This window comes from Glandiceps talaboti, chromosome 20 (genome assembly GCF_964340395.1).
Source record: "Glandiceps talaboti chromosome 20, keGlaTala1.1, whole genome shotgun sequence".
Taxonomy (NCBI): Eukaryota; Metazoa; Hemichordata; class Enteropneusta; family Spengelidae; genus Glandiceps; species Glandiceps talaboti.
In genome coordinates, this window is record NC_135568.1 from 13,829,908 (window position 1) to 13,848,770 (window position 18,863).

Genomic DNA, 18,863 nt, shown 5'->3' on the forward strand with positions numbered 1-18,863 from the left:
TTCATAAAAATTAATTGAAAACAATTCATTTTCCTTTATTTCTCTAAAATTTGATATCCTTTTAATTTTCATGAATGGAAAATGATTTTTCATCCAAATTTGCCGGAAATACGTACATTTTTAATGTGACGAATTTGGGCTAAGAATAACCGAATACGTTCAGTGCAAATGTACAGTAACAAACATGGCTGCCACTTCGGAGCTACCTCGTGGTACTACGATCGCGATTCACATCCAAACGTGATCATTTAGGACATAAATTTTACCATGGAACCGTACCGGAGTAGTTATTTCTAAAGAACATGTATAAATTTTAGGATTTTGTTCGTATTTATCGATACAATACGAAAATTGCCGTGACATCGTACATCGTATGCGTACTGTATTACGTATACGGGAAGGCTTGGAAATTACCGGCTTGATATACCAGGCCATAGAAACTACCAACGTACCGTCTTCTACTTTACGACGGTACTACATTTACTGTTTTTGTTTCGGCTACCATTGTTATAATCAAGGCGATAAATAAGTTCATAAATGATGATAGACGCAGTGTCGCTGTTTACTTCCTTCATTAACGGCATTGAATAGAATCTCTTGAAGACGTTCACACCAAAACAAAGGGGCGCTGAACGCAAACAGAGGGGCGGTTCTGTAAACAGAGGGGCGGTCCATGAAAACAGAGGGGCGGTGCGCCCCTCAAAAACCCCTCGTGGAGAACACTGCTAAGAGTACTCTTGCAACAGCTTTCTGTAGTCTTTCAATACGGAGTAAAAGTGTGTTGGAACAATGTCCACATATGTTGGAAAAATAGTCTAAGTGGGGTAATATAAAACAATTGTAGTAACGTAATGTATTATACAGAATAATTACACTGTTTTGAGGTGCAGAGAAAACTTTAAACAACATGAAGATACATTAGCATAGAAATGGCCATTTACAATATATAATAGACATCTGTGTACAGAATTTACGAACGTGTTCAAACCGACAGGTTTCTTTCTTTTTCACCAACAATTTTCCGTACATTTATGTTCTGCCCTGTTTAGTCTCTTACCGTGTATACGTGTTTTATACATCACTGTAGCAGCTAGCTGAGCCTGGGTACGTTTTCGATGTTTTCAAAGTACAGATTGAATTCAACTATTGCCGTAAAAAAAGGCATAATTGTATTACGACAATGACGTTGGTCTAGTTAGGGTTCACTCGAATGATGTGAAATAGTAACTGCATAGACACTTCTTTCTGATATCAGTCATGTGTTAATTGTTCGCGTTTATAAATATACACTTTCCTCATGTAAGCTTACGTGTTTCAACAACTTTCAATGAAGCGAATTCGAAGGCCTAATAAGTTCACACCGTTTGACTTTGACTGTTTATACGTCCCTGGTAATACTAAGTTAATAAGAACAATCTAGAAATGAAAGAAAACTTGGGTGTCATCAAGTTGCTGTGAAGACACAACGAATCTTTTGATCCTCATGCGCTAGCCTCCAAGCCTCACGTGCATTGTTTTGCGACGACATCGCGACCTTGAATACTCACCCTCTTACGGCAAAGTCTGCATACAACAACATGGCGACTTTCAGTGGAGCTGATCAGAAATGGTTGGTAGAAACTGCCCAGGGTTTGATTCTAAAGGACCCTGCTGCTGCCAAAGCATGGCTACTGACAGCGAGGGCGTTATTTCCTACGGACTTTGGGATTCAGGTAAGAAGTTCATATTCCGCAAGCGTGTGAAATTGTATGGCTAAATAGAACCGGAGAACAAACTCTGAACAGTGAACTGTAGACGGCTAGCTGCATGATGCATATGCCATGTGTTATGTTTATGTGCATGGTCCTCCGAGTCCCGACCGACTGCTTATTGCCATTATTGTGGCACTTGATTCTGTGCAGCGAGACCCGATTGAGACCATATACCCACGAAATGCCTCCACAGTGCCCACCGTGCACCATCCAGGTGAAGAGGTCCGTGTATGTCCAGAGTACATGCGAAGATAACACTTCGATCATCCAGGACTGTCAATTCAAAGCCATTCTCATTATGGTCATTATATACATGCAGTAATGTATACGTACGTACAACGCAACGTACGCTGTGGCGGTCACTTCGTCCCAAAAGCAAATCCGTCCCATACACTCGTACCACGGTGGACTCATCCCACCGTTACGCTATAAACTCGTCCAACAACGACACCATAAGTTTAAACTTAAAGTAGTCTATGTAATAAATGGTAGTGTGGAAATACATACATTTCGGCTGCAGGAATGCACAGTCAAATGTCCCAGACCACTGAACCAACAAAGCAATGAACCAATAAACTGGGCAGGCTGCAGCCTAGCTCTGGATGTATATATACTATAGTACGTGGTTTGACACGTCTTCCCTCTCCTTAGCTATGGATGTATATGCTATGAGGTTCGACATGTAGTGGAGGTGAGAAAACATGTCAAAACCCTGCAGCGTATACATCCAGAGCAAGCTGCAGCCTATTCTTGTCTTGGTATCTTTAAAATGCTGTCAACATAAATTACGTTTATGAATGGAATCCAGGCATCATTTATTACTGCAATCTAATATGTTATAGACAAACTTTAACTGAAATATTGTGTGCAAACCATGTGCAGGTCAATGTCAAAGTCAACGTGCACACTGTGCAAGTTAGCAGTGGGATGAGTTGGTTTTGGAATGAATCGACTGCAACCTAAGTACATACATGTTACATCAGCATCAATTGCCATTCACAGTTACACTGTCAGCAGGTAATCTTTTGAAATCCTGATAAAAAAAAGATGTTGCAACACCTCTAATTATTCATTTCAATTTTCTTATTTTTACATTCTCAGTACCAGTCATATTGTATTGCAAAAACTTCAAGAAACTTGAAGGAAGCAGCCAAACTTTTGTACGATTTGTAAGTCAAATTCATTTTCCTTTTCCTTTTTCAGTTACAACTACATGTACTTTAACCCTTCTCCTGCCGAGCCAGCAATATTCCAGACAGCTAGGGGGTCTTTTGTACACGACTTCTGGAATATATTCCGGGTGACGACAATGATGAAAACAATGATTTAGGCTTGGTGTTTCACTAATGTGACATGACATTTACATTTGTATTACACACCATCAGACAACTTCTAATGCAAAAGAAACAATTACAATTTACTAGTTAGAAAATAAACAATTGCAGCCATTAAAATCACCAAGTTCATGTGCAATGTGTTTATTGGAAGCCTGTTTTTACTGCAGTGTGCAAGAATAGCAATGCTTATCAGCGTTCAATGTGATTGGGCAAAGGATCCTGCTGTGTTTATTGTGTCTCTGTTATTGTTAGTCTAGAGTTGAAACATGTCTAGCTCTGAAAAATGTAATGTCCCATGAGTGAAACACCAAGCCTGCATCATTTTAAACTATACATACTTTCATTGGGAACAGGTTTATTCAATTCCATCATGAAGCTACTCTTTGGCAAGAGTTACATTGTATCACCATGGCAGTGCAGTCTGATCAATCAGATCCTCACACATCTTTTTTGTCAGGTGAGTGTACACAAGTACTGTGTATTAATTTATAGTAAACTACATGAACTCTAAGTTGGAGTTACAACCTAAAATTGCCATGGCAACCCACATTTGAATGTGCAGCCATGATGTTTGATTATATTTTATAGTTCATGAAGTATTTCATTAGACTTTTAAGGTAGCCAGAAAAAGATAGAGTCAATGACAAGGAACGAACGTGAAATGAATCCTGTATTTTCTGATTGAATGTGTACAAACTTACAAATGTGGCTTGCATATGGTATGGTAATCAGTGTATAAAGTTAACTATGTTTTGTTTGATATACACATATGATATCATCATTGTAATTAAGCAATACTGGAATGTTGCTCTCCATGATCACAGCATGATCAAGGTCTGAAGTAGACAAATCAAAACATTGTATATGTTGATAATTTACCATTCCAATGTAGCAATATTTTACTGTCCTAAAAAATGTGTTCATTTGCAGAGTTGTTTGAGACTCTACCCAAACAAGCACAGCATGATATTCTGCTTCAAGTAGCAGGTATGTATATTGTATTTCAACAGTTTTCCACTACATATTATTGCATTTTCATCTTTTTTATTGAAATTTATGAAAATAAATGTTACAGATACTTTAAACCTCACAGGTATCATGAAAATAGACATGCTATTATTATACACTCATGGAAAAAATTGTACATAGCAGGTACCAATAGAAAGGGTATGATTGGAAAAATACACCTGGTCTAGGAATATGTGTATATTGTATTGGTATATCGTATCAATGCATGCATTCTTGTGAGCTCACATTCACACATAAATACACACATACATACATTGTACAATGTAAAATACATACATACATACATACATACATACATACATACATACATACATACATACATACGTACATGCATACATGCATACATGCATACATTGAAAATTACTTGAAAATTGTACTTAAATTTTCGACTGCACACTTCAGTCTTTGTCACATCGACAGATTGACCCACTATTAAGCACATATGACCTTCCAGATATGGCACCAAAGAAGGGGTCATAGTTAGTCATTCAAACATTGAATTTGGTACACTGGTTTACCAACACAGTTGAATTTAAATTTGAAAATACAATTTTTATCTTTCAGAACATACAAATGATACTTTATCTCACTGCAAATTACAACTTCTTCTGTTGAATAAATTCTCATCTGCTGTCATCACTCATGGGGTAAGACATTCCCAGTATTCATGGTACCTAAAATAGAATATTACTGTCTAGGTGCATCATAAAAATAAGGAACATTTTATTTCCTGGTCAAGATCGTGACTGCCACTCCACACGCTTCTCATGCATTATTACAGGCATTTGGAGAATAAGTCAACCTTCTCGTTCTATTTTGACCCTCTGGCTTGAGGTAAAATGCTATTCCAGGTACAGAGAATTGTCAGAAGTGAGGACCATGATAGTTGAGTATTGGCGCATTATGACAGCAGACATGAATGTACAACTCATTTTCCTTCCATGTTGTTCTTACTGATCTGATTTCAAAAGATATTTCAAAGATACAGTGTAAATTTCAAAAGACTTGTATCAAACATTCAATGTCCATTTCTATTCTATAAGTCTTTCTTAGATAATTTTCAAATATGCTATTGATAGCTGGACTGAGAGTGTCCATTTCTGTTCAATATGTTTTGCATATCGCATAAATAACTTTCTAAAACTTGTACAAGATTGGTAGCTCAAGTGAGTGTGTCCATTTCTATTCAATATGTTTTGCATAGATAACTTTCTAAAACTTGTACAAGATTGATAGCTGAATTGACCATTTTCATTTCTTTACTATTATATATTTTAGGTGAAACTGATAGAAACTTTGGTAAATGCTGAGAAGATGCAAAATGACAAGAATCCAGTTAATTGCTTCAGAAAATTGTTAGGTCAGTTTCCTCACATAATGCAATCTTTTGATACTTGGCAGGATGTTTGACCGAGTGTGAACTAGTAATGATTTAAGATAAAATGCATAAATGTGTAAGTCCAGTTTGAGCGTTGCTACATACAGGTACAATGTCTTTCAGGGATGTAGCTAATTTTATAAGTTGTCTGTAAAATATGAAAAGTAGGTGGAAATATCTAGGAATGATACTCGCGAGACTGCTCAACAATGGAAACATACATGTACTCGTTGAAATGAAGAATATTTATAAACAAATTCCTGGAAAAGTGGTTGGCAAAGAATTTCAGAGTAGCCGATTGTTTTTGCTATATCTTCATTCCTGTCATTGACATATCTCAGGGAAAAAATGTTGGAATGACTCTGACAAAGGTATGTGCTGCCCTCGAGTCATGTGACTATGATGTAATACATATGGAACACAAGTATTACTTGTGTAACTATGCAGCTAAATCTCTCTATTATGATTATAGTTATGCAACACGGAAGGCGTACTCTTGTGACTCCAGGTCATATGTTACTTCATATTCTTGCTTGGTGCTAGACTGACTATACGCACATTTAATATACATTATTTGGTAATTAATGTGTTCTGTATTGGGGAGACGTGTCAACTAAGAATATAGGCATTGTAATATTATTTAATGTATTAGTTCATTAAAGTTGTTTATTCTCACATGAACAGTGCTGCATGACTTAAATTTATAGAAACAAAAGTTTTGTATAAATAAAACACTTGATGCCCATAATGTAACTAATCATTATATGGTGTATAATTTTTGTTTACAGTTTGTGATGTTTTACCCATTATCCTGTCTAACCCTGATGTCCCATGTACAAATAAACAGTTATCTAAATGGTTACAAAAATCTACGGAGTTCTACATTAGTTATGTTGTCAGACCCAAATCGTACGATACCAAAGCCACCACGCCAGGTTTCAAAAGTCCTTTGAAATCGCCTGATGCTAGTTCACAAAGGTAATTTTTAGTCTCTGTGTTCTTGTTAAAGTGGCCATATGGATGAGGATTGGGTATTTATTTTAGATTTTTAATTGATAAAACAATTTGATCATGGCTTCCTACTTGAAAAATCAATGTGACACAACATGAAGCAAGTCTGTGTTTGTCAGTCGATACATTGCAAAAACCTACAAAATATGTAATAAGTTTGTTATTGTTATTTAGTATTATTTGTTATTTATTGTTTGGATCAGGCTCGTGGCTCATATAAAAAACATACGTACAGTAACAAAGATTTGACACATTTATTAATCTTTTGCAATGTATTTAGTTACAAACACAGACTTGGTCTATATTATTTCATATTGATTTTTCAAGTAGGCAGCCATGGTAAAATTGTTTTATTAATTAAAAATCCAAAGTTACTACCCAATCCTCATCCATATGGCTTCTTTAAGGTGGTAAGTTCTTTAAACTATACTTGACTTGGTCAATGGTCTATTGTATGTGAATAAAGTAATGATAAGTATATTTTGTATACCAGCCTTCTAAAGAATTTACATAGTACTGAGGAAACCAGGCTATCAACTGACTAAAGATAGACACAAACAAAAAACTATTGTTGTTCTATGTGGTAGATTACACAAGTGAGTGATAGTTGTGTCTTTGTTCTACGGATATGATCACATCGTAATGAAAATAGTGTAAAGAGTGGAAGCACCCAAATGTACACTGCATTAAACAAGGAAGTCATCATAAATGCCACCCTACTATGACCATTCATAGCTTATATTAGCATGTCGGAACAATTGTCTTAGTTTGTGTCTATCTGAGTTAGCTGAAAGCTTGGTTTCTACTGCCATATTTCTTTAAATTATTCATTGAATTTGACAATATATCATTGGATTTCAGGTTCACATACATTGAAGGACTGTCAGATAAAGACAGTCAGGTGGATAATCCTTGGGGTAATCTTCATAACTTGCTGATACTAACCACCAGTAGACTTGGATGGAATACTGAAAACATCGTCCCAACAGACAGGTACATGGTTACTCCTTATCATTTGTCAAACAAGATATTTTTATAAATGAGCAAGTAAATTTTTTTCATGAATTGTCAATTTATTTGGTCCATTTCAAACTCTCATTCTTGAAGCTTTTGTGAAAATTGTTTGTCAGTTATGGTCAGTTTAGTTCACACAGTTTGTACGCTTCTAAGTGTATCCTCATACGTGTACATCAAACTTCCCAACAACACAGAGATACACTCCCATTATAATTGTAATTGTTGTTGTTTTTGTTGTTGTTTATAGAAACTGTCGACAACAGTGGTTATATTTATCTAGGGTATACAAGGCATGCAACAAGATGGCATTGACTGACGAAACCAAGACGGCACACTTGAAACCAATTTTCTATTCACTCATCCTGTTATTTTTCCAATGTCTGCACGGCTATCTCAAATACAAAGACCCTGAACAGTTCATAGGTAAGAAATTGTCAGAGATATATCATGCATGTCCATGCATATACATAGTATTTCACAAATTCTGTTACAAATAATCAGAAAGATGAGGGGTCTGCACCTTTAGGGTAAATTTCCACATTGTTGGTTTATGCATGGCTTCAAAAGGTGTGGAGTTCCTAACTTTATTTATTTCCCATAATGCCATACCCCAGTGTACAGCAGGCCTCTTCTTAGTCAGATTTCCCAAATTTTATTATAATGATAAAGAGGTCACACGATGCAGGATTATTAAAAAGAGGTCACACGATGAAGATTTTAATAAAAATGACTGTTCATGGTTCCCAAGTCGTAAAGAATCACAGCTAAGATGAAATAAGCCTCATTTTTCTACCCCTTTTAAATGCCCCCAGGTCCCACTGATGTTCCCCTGTGGTTCTGATCTTACTCGCAGTAGTTTTGCTCTAAGTGTATGTTTATTTATTTCTACAGGCGTCGGTTCACCTGGTTCACAACATGGTACACTTGTTTTACTACATAATGTGGAAGTTGCCACGAAGAAGAAAAAAGATAGAAGTGAACACAAGAAAGCTAAATTAGAAAAGGTAGGTATACCAGATTTTATCAGGTTTGATATTTATTGTGATGGTGTGTTCATAGGCCACAGACATTTACATACAGTAAACATATAAACAGATAAATACAAATGTACAATTATTTGCTGTCCATTTATATAGAAAGCATTTCTCTTTCATCTACATGTATGCTGTGGGTTGTACTGTGTTTGAAGAATGAGTTAACAATATTCAGAAGTTTATTATTCCTGGCTTTTTCTTGAATTAAGCTTGGACAGGTAAAATCATATTATTCTCCAATAATTTTCTCCATTTCTGGTAAATACTTGTGACCTAAGGGGCCTTGTCACAACTCGTCTGTGACACATAGTGACAATGCCCCTTATGTCACTGGTATTTTCCCCAAATGAGTGAAGGAAAACCTACAAGGGGAATGATATGAGTTTGAAGGTGTTTTTGCTGTAGAATCTATTTTAAAGCTGCACTAGCTGTAACTGGGGTATTATTTATCAATCAGACAACCAACAATTTGTTCACAGAAAATTTGTAAAATATCAATGACAAGACATTGCACAAATCAGTTAGAGGTCTGTTTTATCTATAAGTGGGATAGTAATAAGTTCAAATCGTGCCCAATTGGAGAGAATAATTTTTGGGTGCAGACTCAAAATTCAAGTTGATTGGATTTATCGCACCATACTATGTGTACTGATAGACAAATATCTTTACCAACATGTTATTCAACACTGCAAAGTGTACAATAATTTCATAACTAGGCAACGCCCATAAGCTCGCGCAGGGTAGATTCATTTGTGACCGGCTGCCTGGGCCAGGGTTGATACACTTGTTTTGGGTCATTTTCCAGGGGTATTGACCATCAAAATTTATTTTATTGAATGAAAACTAATTCTCTGACATGGACGAGAAGTAAAACAAGTCAACATTCTATGCAGTTGTTGGTTTCAAAAACCATCATAGCCATTAGATTAATATTGTTCATTTTCAATCAGCCAACTTATCATAGACCCTCCACCAACGTACGTTGGTCTTTGGACAATTCAACTCGATGATTTAGGAATGTTACTGTACCAACAAACATAGGAAAGTAGATATTCTTTTTAAAACATGTAAAAAAACAATTATCGACAATATAAATGTCAAAACCACACTTCCACAACCCGGAAATTAAACTGCGCTATGTCATCAGTGGTCTGTATCGCGTACCGCCGTGCATCAAATTTCCAAATAGTGTAACAATTTCTCCTTGAGGTACAGTGATGCCTCGACACTCGTTACAATGTTACGATAATCGTGCCAACAGGCCTACTGTTACAATATTGCAATGCATGGTGATGTTATGTCGCCTATGATATTCGATGATACGGTAGCGCGTGGAGAATGCACGTAGTATATGGAAGGCGCATGCGTAGTCAGTGCACGCCGCAATGCATCATTGGGAGAACCACCAAATTTTTTCGCATAGTATATACGACGCGCATGCGTAATAGTCATTGAGCCGCTTCGCGGCAGCTTTGCTGCCGCTGTGCGAGCTATTATGAGTATGTCATTCTATCTTACAAAACAGTTCCAGTTGCAGCTAGTGCAGTGGAATTATTTGTATGTTTATTTTTTTTAGCAGGATGATGTAGGTGAAAGCATGAAAGAGACAATCGGTGTATGGGGTATAAATAAAGATAAAAGTGATTTGTTGGAGTATTTCAGTACAGCTGTTAACTGCTGGCAACTATTACAAACAGACGAGACATTTGATAAAGGTATGATTGCATTGATCATATTGTAAAAAATGCTCTAAAACAGCAAATCTTATCACAACTGCTGTTAGGGGATTTTGTACATGGAGCATGTGTGCTTATGTGCATAACATTATAGTAATTGATAATGTTGTTATGCAAATTTCTTGTATGTATGTCTTTATATACTTGGGAGAGCATCACCATATCTATTCTAAGATGTTAAAACTGTCTGTGGTACAGAATAGAGAGCAGTTTGCCCTCTAGTGATACCCAAGTTTTGTTGTTGTGAGTCGAAATGAGAAAAACTGAGACTTCTTGCATACATGTTGATAAGGGAACACTAAATTTTGGTGCATCACTAGAAATTGTGTGCATCAGTGGCATGTCAAATTGGCTTAAAGGGCACACTGCTAGAGAGTTATAATGTAACATTTTACACATGTTGACTGATCATTATGGCAATGTCATAAATCTGTTTCCATGAGGGGGATGTGGGTCACCCCAAGACAGAAGCCCAAGGCAAACAGTCCATGTTAGGATGACCTAAGTGGATCGTCACAGATGTACTTTATTTGGAGAAGACATTGTTTTGAATAAATGTTTTGTAATATTGCAGTGCAATGCACATACCAATCATTGTATCTGCATGCATTGATACAAGTTTTAAACGCATTAACATGATACCTGTGGTATATGTTGCATAGACCATACTACAGACAAACAAAGATCTTGGTTTGAAATCAATTGCATTTACACTCACACAATTACTGCTGAGTCATAAATGGACACGTTGCCTCTCACTGAGCTGTGTTTTCAAAAGAAAAAAAATAACTGTTTTAATTATAATGATGTTGAGCAGAGATCTTTTTTGAAAGGGTAATTTTTTTCACTGATTTTTTTTAGATTTCAAATGGTTGTTACATCATTGGAGATCAGAGAAATGGACATGGCTAATGTTATTTCAGGTGGACGTGGGAGTCTACACAGTAAGTATTACAATTCAATATGAAATATTAGAGAACATATTGTCCATGGTCCCAAGAATTAAGTATTACGGACATATTATTCCACCAGTTTCAGAGAGAGAGAGAGAGAGAGACGTTAATGCAGAATAATCAAATCATTATGGGATCAAGGGTCATAGCAAATGAATTGAAATGTCACATTCATTTCTAATTTACCATTCCAAAGTAATTATGGTTTACTGTTCAATATACAACATGCTCCAATTAAATAGAAATTTATATTTTCTCAAAGGTTTTATCATCTTCACAACAAAATTTGAACATTTACTGAAAATAAGGATTTTTTGAATAGGTTGTGTTGTACTGAAGTCATTGAGACAAGTCAATTATGTTAATGTTATGGGAATTTATTTTATCACAGGGAGACACTGCCAAATCACTGGTCATGTTAGAAGATGGAAGGGAATCAGGGGCATTGCAGGTTAGTGTTTCCACACTGCAGCAGTTGTAACCTCCCCTCAACTCTCCCACCCCTCCCCTCTCCCCCCTCCCTGTTTTACATCTATAATCCTGTACCAGATAGTAAGGTATCTATTCTGCATGTAGCACTAAGACAGAATGAGTGCATTTCTTGGTTAACCAATATTTACTGTTCTAAAAATTACCTTTGATCAAAGTTAATGTAGAACAATGCTTTTGGGACCAATTTCCAGGCATTGTCACTCATGGAATGTGATTTAGTTATCTGCTTGCATGTAAGATCCACTAGATTTTAGCACAGCTGTTGTTGTTATTTTAAATCAAGAACAGACTTCGGTGCTTCAAAAGCAAAGCCATGACTTGTAGTACAAATATAGATGTCTTCTTGAGATAGTAACACCAAGACACAAGTTTCTAGTTGAAACATTGTCTAAACTGGGATGATATAAACAGGGATGAATTGCTAAATGTGTAGTGTACATAAATTTCAATTTTTTTTCTTTATCAGGGACAACTTGAAGCATCCCTACAACTTGCATCATGTTTCTTGGCCATGAAACATTATCAGGTAACTCTTTCTTCTTATATATACTTACAGTGCTGCTCTGTAATCAATTTCTGACTGAGCTTTTATTTGGCTAGGTCAGTGCTAACACCGGGCTGGCACTAACGTAGGTATGTGTTAGCAACTGGAAGGGTTGGTAAGATCTGCACCAGCCCTGTGCTTACACCAGGCTAGCTCAGTGCTAACACTATGCTGGCACTTGCTGGTTTTTGTTAAAGTTAACAATAACCTAGTCCAGTGTTAACTTCAGATTGACACTATATCCTAATGTTTTCTGTTCAAACAGACACAACTTGGCTTACATTTGATGCAGTGCACATAATACTGTTGTTTTTAACATAAATTGTAGCTACTGCAAAACATGTATATAACTTGACTTTGGTGTTTAACTTGTTTATACAGTCATAATGATTTGCCATTTCCTCTTTCCATTTCATACAGAAAGCATGTGACATGGCATTGGATGCAGTTGCTAAGTTACCTGAATCTACAGAAACCAAATCTCCATCACTAGAAGATGGGAAAAGTGGGAACAATTTACAGTTTGTTTCCTGCACTCCAACATATATCCTACCCTTTTGTATCAAACTAATACTCATGTGTTTTAAGGTAGATGATTGTTATTGATTTTTTAATGCTTTTTGAGTCATGCATCAACAGTCATGTAATGTATGCCTTGGAAATATAAATTTTAAACTTTGTTGTTAGTTTGTTCAAGCTTATTCTCAGTTAAAATCAAGAAAAAAAATCTGGGTTCACCGTACAAATATTTGAAATAGAGGTCAAAACGATATCAAAATTTAATCATTTTAGAATCCAATATGGCCGCCAAATACTATGTGGGAAAATACAAGATTGACAATTTCCTTGAAAACAAGATGGTGAAACCCCAAATTTCAATTTTATTACTTCAAAAGGACCAGGAACAAACTTTCATTTGGAATTTTAGAAAATATGATAACTATTTCATGGAAATTGCTCCTCAGCAAGGCTCGTTGTATAATTGCTTTTAGAATACTTGTGATAACTTAATGTAAATTGGTTTCTTTCAGAAAATATTTACCTCAGGTGGTGTGAATGAAGTTGCTCTAGGTCACATGATAGTCATGATGCAGTATGATTGGCCAAAAGAAGAAAAGTTGTTTATGCAAGTGCTAGAAGTGATTGCACAGCAAGGAACTTTCACCTATACACAGTTCTTTAAATATGTTACTAGTATCCTTTTGTAATGCTTATAGAAATCATGCAAATTGTGTTTAGTAATGGTGAATTGATGATTGTTCACTATAAGCATGGCAAAGTGTGTGTGTGTGTGTGTGTGTGTAATATATGTACATGTATGTATGTATGTATGTATGTATGTATGTATGTATGTATGTATGTATGTATGTGTGTGTATGTATGTATGTATGTATGTATGTATGTATGTATGTATGTGTGTATGTATGTATGTGTGTGTGTGTGTATGTATGTATGTATGTATGTATGTATGTATGTATGTATGTATGTATGTGTGTGTATGTATTATGTGTGTATGTATGTATGTGTGAATGTGTTATTTTTATTTATATGTGAATGTGTATGTGAGTGCCAAAGAATTCATGCATCATCATGGAAATAGTTTTTAGCAGGGCTGACCTCATGGTTCATTAGTGCTATAGGCATGGGGAAGTATTTAAAAAAATTTCAGCGAAAATATTGTTGGGTGTCTGGTTGATACATTAATACTCCAGTTAGTGCAGCAGTAAAAAGTTTTCAGGGTCTTGAGAGTATATGCACAGTATTTGAGTAGTGCATGCCAGAAGTATAATAGTTGTCATGGTTATTGTCTTCCTTGATACCGCAAGACGTCGATATCCTTGAAGAAATAGCATTTCTGAAGACAGAAGAGGGTGGTAGAATTGACTTGGATCTCTTACCTCACCAAGTGACACAGCCAAGGTAAACGTCACAACATAATGTACTACATATTTATTTTGATGCATGCACAAATTGTTGGAATAGTCTTGCAGGATGTGTCGGCTGTATTTTTTGTGGACAGTGGAAGTGAAATTAGACACTACTTGTAAATAACTCGTCTGCCCAGGCATGTTTTCAGTACAATTTTTTTTGACAACAGGTGAATGTAAAAGATATGTCACCTCTGTACAAACTAAAATGTAAACAAATCCAACACCATACCTTTTTTTAATTTTGTCTATAAAAATGAAAATAAGAGTTGTACCAGTTGCTTGAATCAAGGAAGTAAAAGTTGCATTTAAAACAAAGAAACTCTCAACAGCCCAACCATTCCATAATCTTTTCATGAAGCTTACTGTAACAGATCCTTACAGGGTTGTCAGTGGCCGAGTAGTTAAACCACTTGCCTCTTAATAGTCTTATGACTGTGGTCAGGGTTTTAACACATTCATGATTTGATTAAATTGACCACACTGTAAGTAACAAGAATGTCGTTCAGTTTGACTTTACCAAACAACACTTTTTCCCGGGCACTAGGGTTTCCTCCTGCACTAACACTGATCCCATGAGAGATGGCCATCACTGGACTTCTTGGGAGACAAGTGTTTACATACTTAAAGAACTATCCAGTATAAATAAACGATTATTATTATTATTATTTAATTATTTTTGAATTTTCAACAGGACTAGAACAGTAACCAGAGGTGTGACCAAAGGTGGTGAAGAAGGCTTCAAAATGGCTTTAGAGAAACAGATGGCAAGATATGATGACAACCTTCTTACTATTCTTAAACTCTTCTTGACCGATGACAAACAGAGTATACAGGAAGCTTTGATTTTATAGTTACAGCTAAAATTATGTTGGCTTGGTATTCCACTCATGGGACGTTATGCTTTTTGACACAGAGCTAGACTAACAACAACTCTAGACTAACAATAACAGAGACACAATAAATACAGCAGGATCGTTTGCCCCAATCACACTGAACAGTGATAAGCATTGCTATTCTTTCACAGTGCAGTCAAGCACTATTCTAATGAAAACATAGCACATGGACTTGAAGATTTTAATGGCTGCAATTATTTATATTTTGACTGATAATTAACATTTAAACTTGACTACTTCAACATCCCTACTGTGTAATTGCTCCTTTGCATCTGAAGTTGTCAGAGTATGTATAAAAATGCCATTTTTAATACATGAGTGATACATCATTTTTATAAAACCTTCAGTGATTGCCTTAGTTTTTGTCACATGGTATGGACTAGTGACCTAAAGTGACCTCAATTTACATGGAACAGACACTGTTTTCCATAGGGCACTATTTATGTAGCATGGGAGTCCTACTAGTGATTTGCTTTGACTCTGGAAACAATATGTGCCTGGACATGTGATGTGTTATAAAACACTATTATTCGACCATATTTGGGCACTAATAGATGTCATATTACTCCTTTTGCTGTTATGTAGCAACTATTTTCATCAGCTTTCAGCCTTGAGAGATAGTTGCTGCCTTACAGCCGTTCAGGTGTAAGATATCGACCAGTGCCCTCATAGCCAAGCATTAAGTGTATACAAAACCGGTACATATTTCACTACCATAATCTAGTACTTGTTACAGACACTGTAGGACTTACAATTGAAACCATATACATGTAGCCTGACATAGACCAAAACTTTGCAGCACAAAAATCTACCAACACTGCTGCATTTGTTTTGTATGAGATACCATTATTTATAAGTTAGCAGATCATAGCCAAATCCAGATTCAGCTAACGTCCATGTAGAATCAAACACAAGATAAAATCTGCAGTGGTTGCGAATAAAAATTAGACTCCTTTTATATTTGTAATTAAAATTGACTTACACTTTCGTGACCAAAACAGAGGAAACATGCTTTTCATAACAAACACAAGTGTTTACCAACAATATACTCTAATACTCTGACACTAATGTAGAGGGTTCCCCTCTCTTTTACTTATTATTAAGTCCACTGTAGCAACATGATTTGTTCGATAATCCTGCTATTTTTACTACAAATATACAAGCTGGATATACAATATGATCATATTTTACATTCATTCACACAAAGCAAGATTACGTCTCCCTATGGATTTACCAACATAATTAAAATATTTTTTTTTATAAAGACATTCATTTTATTTTGAAGTCTCTTCCAGCTTCTACTATCAGAACGTTGTTATACATCTGTAACATCACTAGGCTAGTTAGAAACTATCTTCTTGCACTACAGCAGTCTTGCAGTTCATGTGTATTGACTTGCCCTGTAATAAAATTTGATCAGAAATGAATGTTGCTATCCTATATGGTGTATATTTTGTCTACACTTGATATACAATTATACACTATAGCCACAAAATATAGGAGGAAACTCACATCCATCCCTCCATCCATCCATCCAGCGATACATTCATTATGTAAATGTACATTTGTGTTTATATGTGTACATTTGTGGTATGTATGTATGTATGTATGTATGCATGCATGTATGCATGCATGTATATATACGTGTGTGTGTGTGTGTGTGGAATCAGTTATTTGACAACAAACACGATGTGGCCAGCTAACACATTTTCATAGTACTTTTATTTGTCTATATCTGAGTTGTATTCCTTCACTCAACATTTGCTGCCAAACAGCGCCCCAAGTGGTCAAACAGTACAATCTTTTTTTTCTTTTCTTTTTTTCTTCTTTTTTTCAATAATTGGAATATGGGGTATTGTTGGACAATCACACATTCCTGTAGTCTAGGATCTCGGACCATTGTAAAATGTATAATGGTCTGAGCGAGATCAAAGTTTACCAATGATGGTGAGATGAATGCAATATGAATGTGTAAAGAGTTGGTCTGTTAGAAATATATTATCTCATGTGTTAACGAAAAATGGTAATGTACTCAAATTTGTAATGAGCTGTTTTTACATGATAGACACTTGTAATCACAACATAAGAACTTCAAGTTTAGACTAACATTGGAATATTGCACAAAATATGAGCTGTTAATGTTTAATTTACAGAAGCGAAAACGTAATAATGTTCTTCAGCGCCCCCAGAATGTCCATTAGTTTGACCATGGATCTATTATTGAGAATAAACAAATAAGCAGAGGTTCACCCATCAACACACATGATACGCAACAAGGCGATTTCTACATAAAATCGAACCATAGTCTCAAAATTTAGGTTTGAAAAAAAGTCATCCGAGTCCGGTTGAGCTATAGAAAAAGTTACTCCAGGACAAAAGTATGGTTCTTTAATTGCAAACCTAATAAGTCCTTGGAGATACAATAATACTAATGCGAAAACATGGGATTGAATTCCTAACCTACGCCTAAGAAATAAAATTCTAAATATGTTCACTTTGTTCAAGAAAAGTCTCAAGTTGAACCCATTTTCAAATTAAATTAAAATTAGGGAAAATAAATTACAAGTCATTGTACACATTGTTTAAATTGAGGTCGAAATTAGCTCAAAAAATAAGTTATTTTAGAATCCAATATGGCCACCGAATACTTTGTAAACGCCATCGGAAAAGTCAAGGATTGTTAATTTCCCTAAAACTAAGACGGCGAAAGCCCAAATATATTTTATTGCCATTCAAAAAGAGCTAGCTAGTAAAACTGTCTATGACAAAGTCTGGAGAACTTTGCTTATCAGAGGAATTGGTCAACAAAGAGCATTCTGTGATGAGTTGTAACATGCATTTATCACTTCTGTCAACAAAGTGAAGATTGATGCCTTACTGTTCGATCTCGCGAGATCTCGCGAGAGGACGCATATTGCACAATTGTCGCAAAAAGGCCTAGTAGTTTTATGACATTTTTCAGCACTTATTGGTGACTAACTTTATCACACCATTTTTGTTGAGTTGTTTCAAGATTTTAAACTCTGAAGATATGATTCTACTATGAAAGGTGACATTTTCGAAGTAGTGATGGGTAATGTTGTTGCCATGACGGTCGAGCGGAAATGGCCAGTATCCGTACAGATTCAGTTCTTCACAAAACATTGTTGCTATGGTGAAGAGAAGGAAACCTTCACTTGTGCTTCGTCGATGCCAAAATCTAAGGAGAGGGAAAAGAGAAAACATAAAATTAATGAAATTGTTTAAATTAATATCGTTTATTCCATTCTTCAGAGTTCGAATTCAATCACTTGAATTTCCGTTGAAATTTAGTCGTCCGAAGATTGCATTCAAGCGTGAAACTCTGCATAACGGCTCCGTACCATAACTTGTGTATTTTGTGTGTGTGTGTATATATATATATATATATATATATATATATATATATATATATATATATATATATATATATATATATATATATATATATATACATTTGTGTGTATATATATATATATATATATATATATATATATATATATATATATATATATATATATATATATATATATATATATATATATATATATATATATGACGATGCATTTTTGCTGACATCATGTTTTGTTGACAAGACGTTAGATCGTCTGAGTATTTCATTCGAAACACGTCCAATAAGATCATTGTTAGTTCTTTACCTATGTATTAACTGGGGATACAGTGGCACCGGGGAGTATCCAACTCGAAAATTCATATGAATTCTTTCTTTGTTAACCTC

At 35.4% G+C, this 18,863-nt stretch overlaps 1 protein-coding gene across 1 annotated transcript; it reads left to right on the top strand.

Annotated features, from left to right (window-relative positions):
- The first annotated feature begins 1,562 nt into the window (after positions 1-1,562).
- On the top strand, positions 1,563-15,362 carry LOC144450852 (integrator complex subunit 10-like). Its single transcript, XM_078141593.1, has 18 exons — positions 1,563-1,712; positions 2,853-2,920; positions 3,442-3,545; positions 4,019-4,075; positions 4,682-4,764; positions 5,396-5,477; positions 6,284-6,473; positions 7,368-7,499; positions 7,771-7,946; positions 8,415-8,527; positions 10,134-10,272; positions 11,155-11,237; positions 11,638-11,697; positions 12,205-12,264; positions 12,703-12,870; positions 13,314-13,476; positions 14,109-14,202; positions 14,905-15,362. The coding sequence occupies exons 1-18, from the start codon at positions 1,578-1,580 to the stop codon at positions 15,062-15,064; spliced, it is 2,067 nt and encodes a 688-aa protein (XP_077997719.1). The 5' UTR covers positions 1,563-1,577; the 3' UTR covers positions 15,065-15,362.
- The last annotated feature ends 3,501 nt before the right edge of the window (positions 15,363-18,863 follow it).

Bases quoted from the DNA above. Each gene is read 5' to 3' on its own strand.
- LOC144450852 (XM_078141593.1), top strand. From the start codon at position 1,578: ATGGCGACTTTCAGTGGAGCTGATCAGAAATGGTTGGTAGAAACTGCC. The intron at 1,713-2,852 runs GTAAGAAGTTCA...TTACATTCTCAG, and splicing joins CTACGGACTTTGGGATTCAG to TACCAGTCATATTGTATTGC. The intron at 14,203-14,904 runs GTAAACGTCACA...AATTTTCAACAG, and splicing joins CACCAAGTGACACAGCCAAG to GACTAGAACAGTAACCAGAG.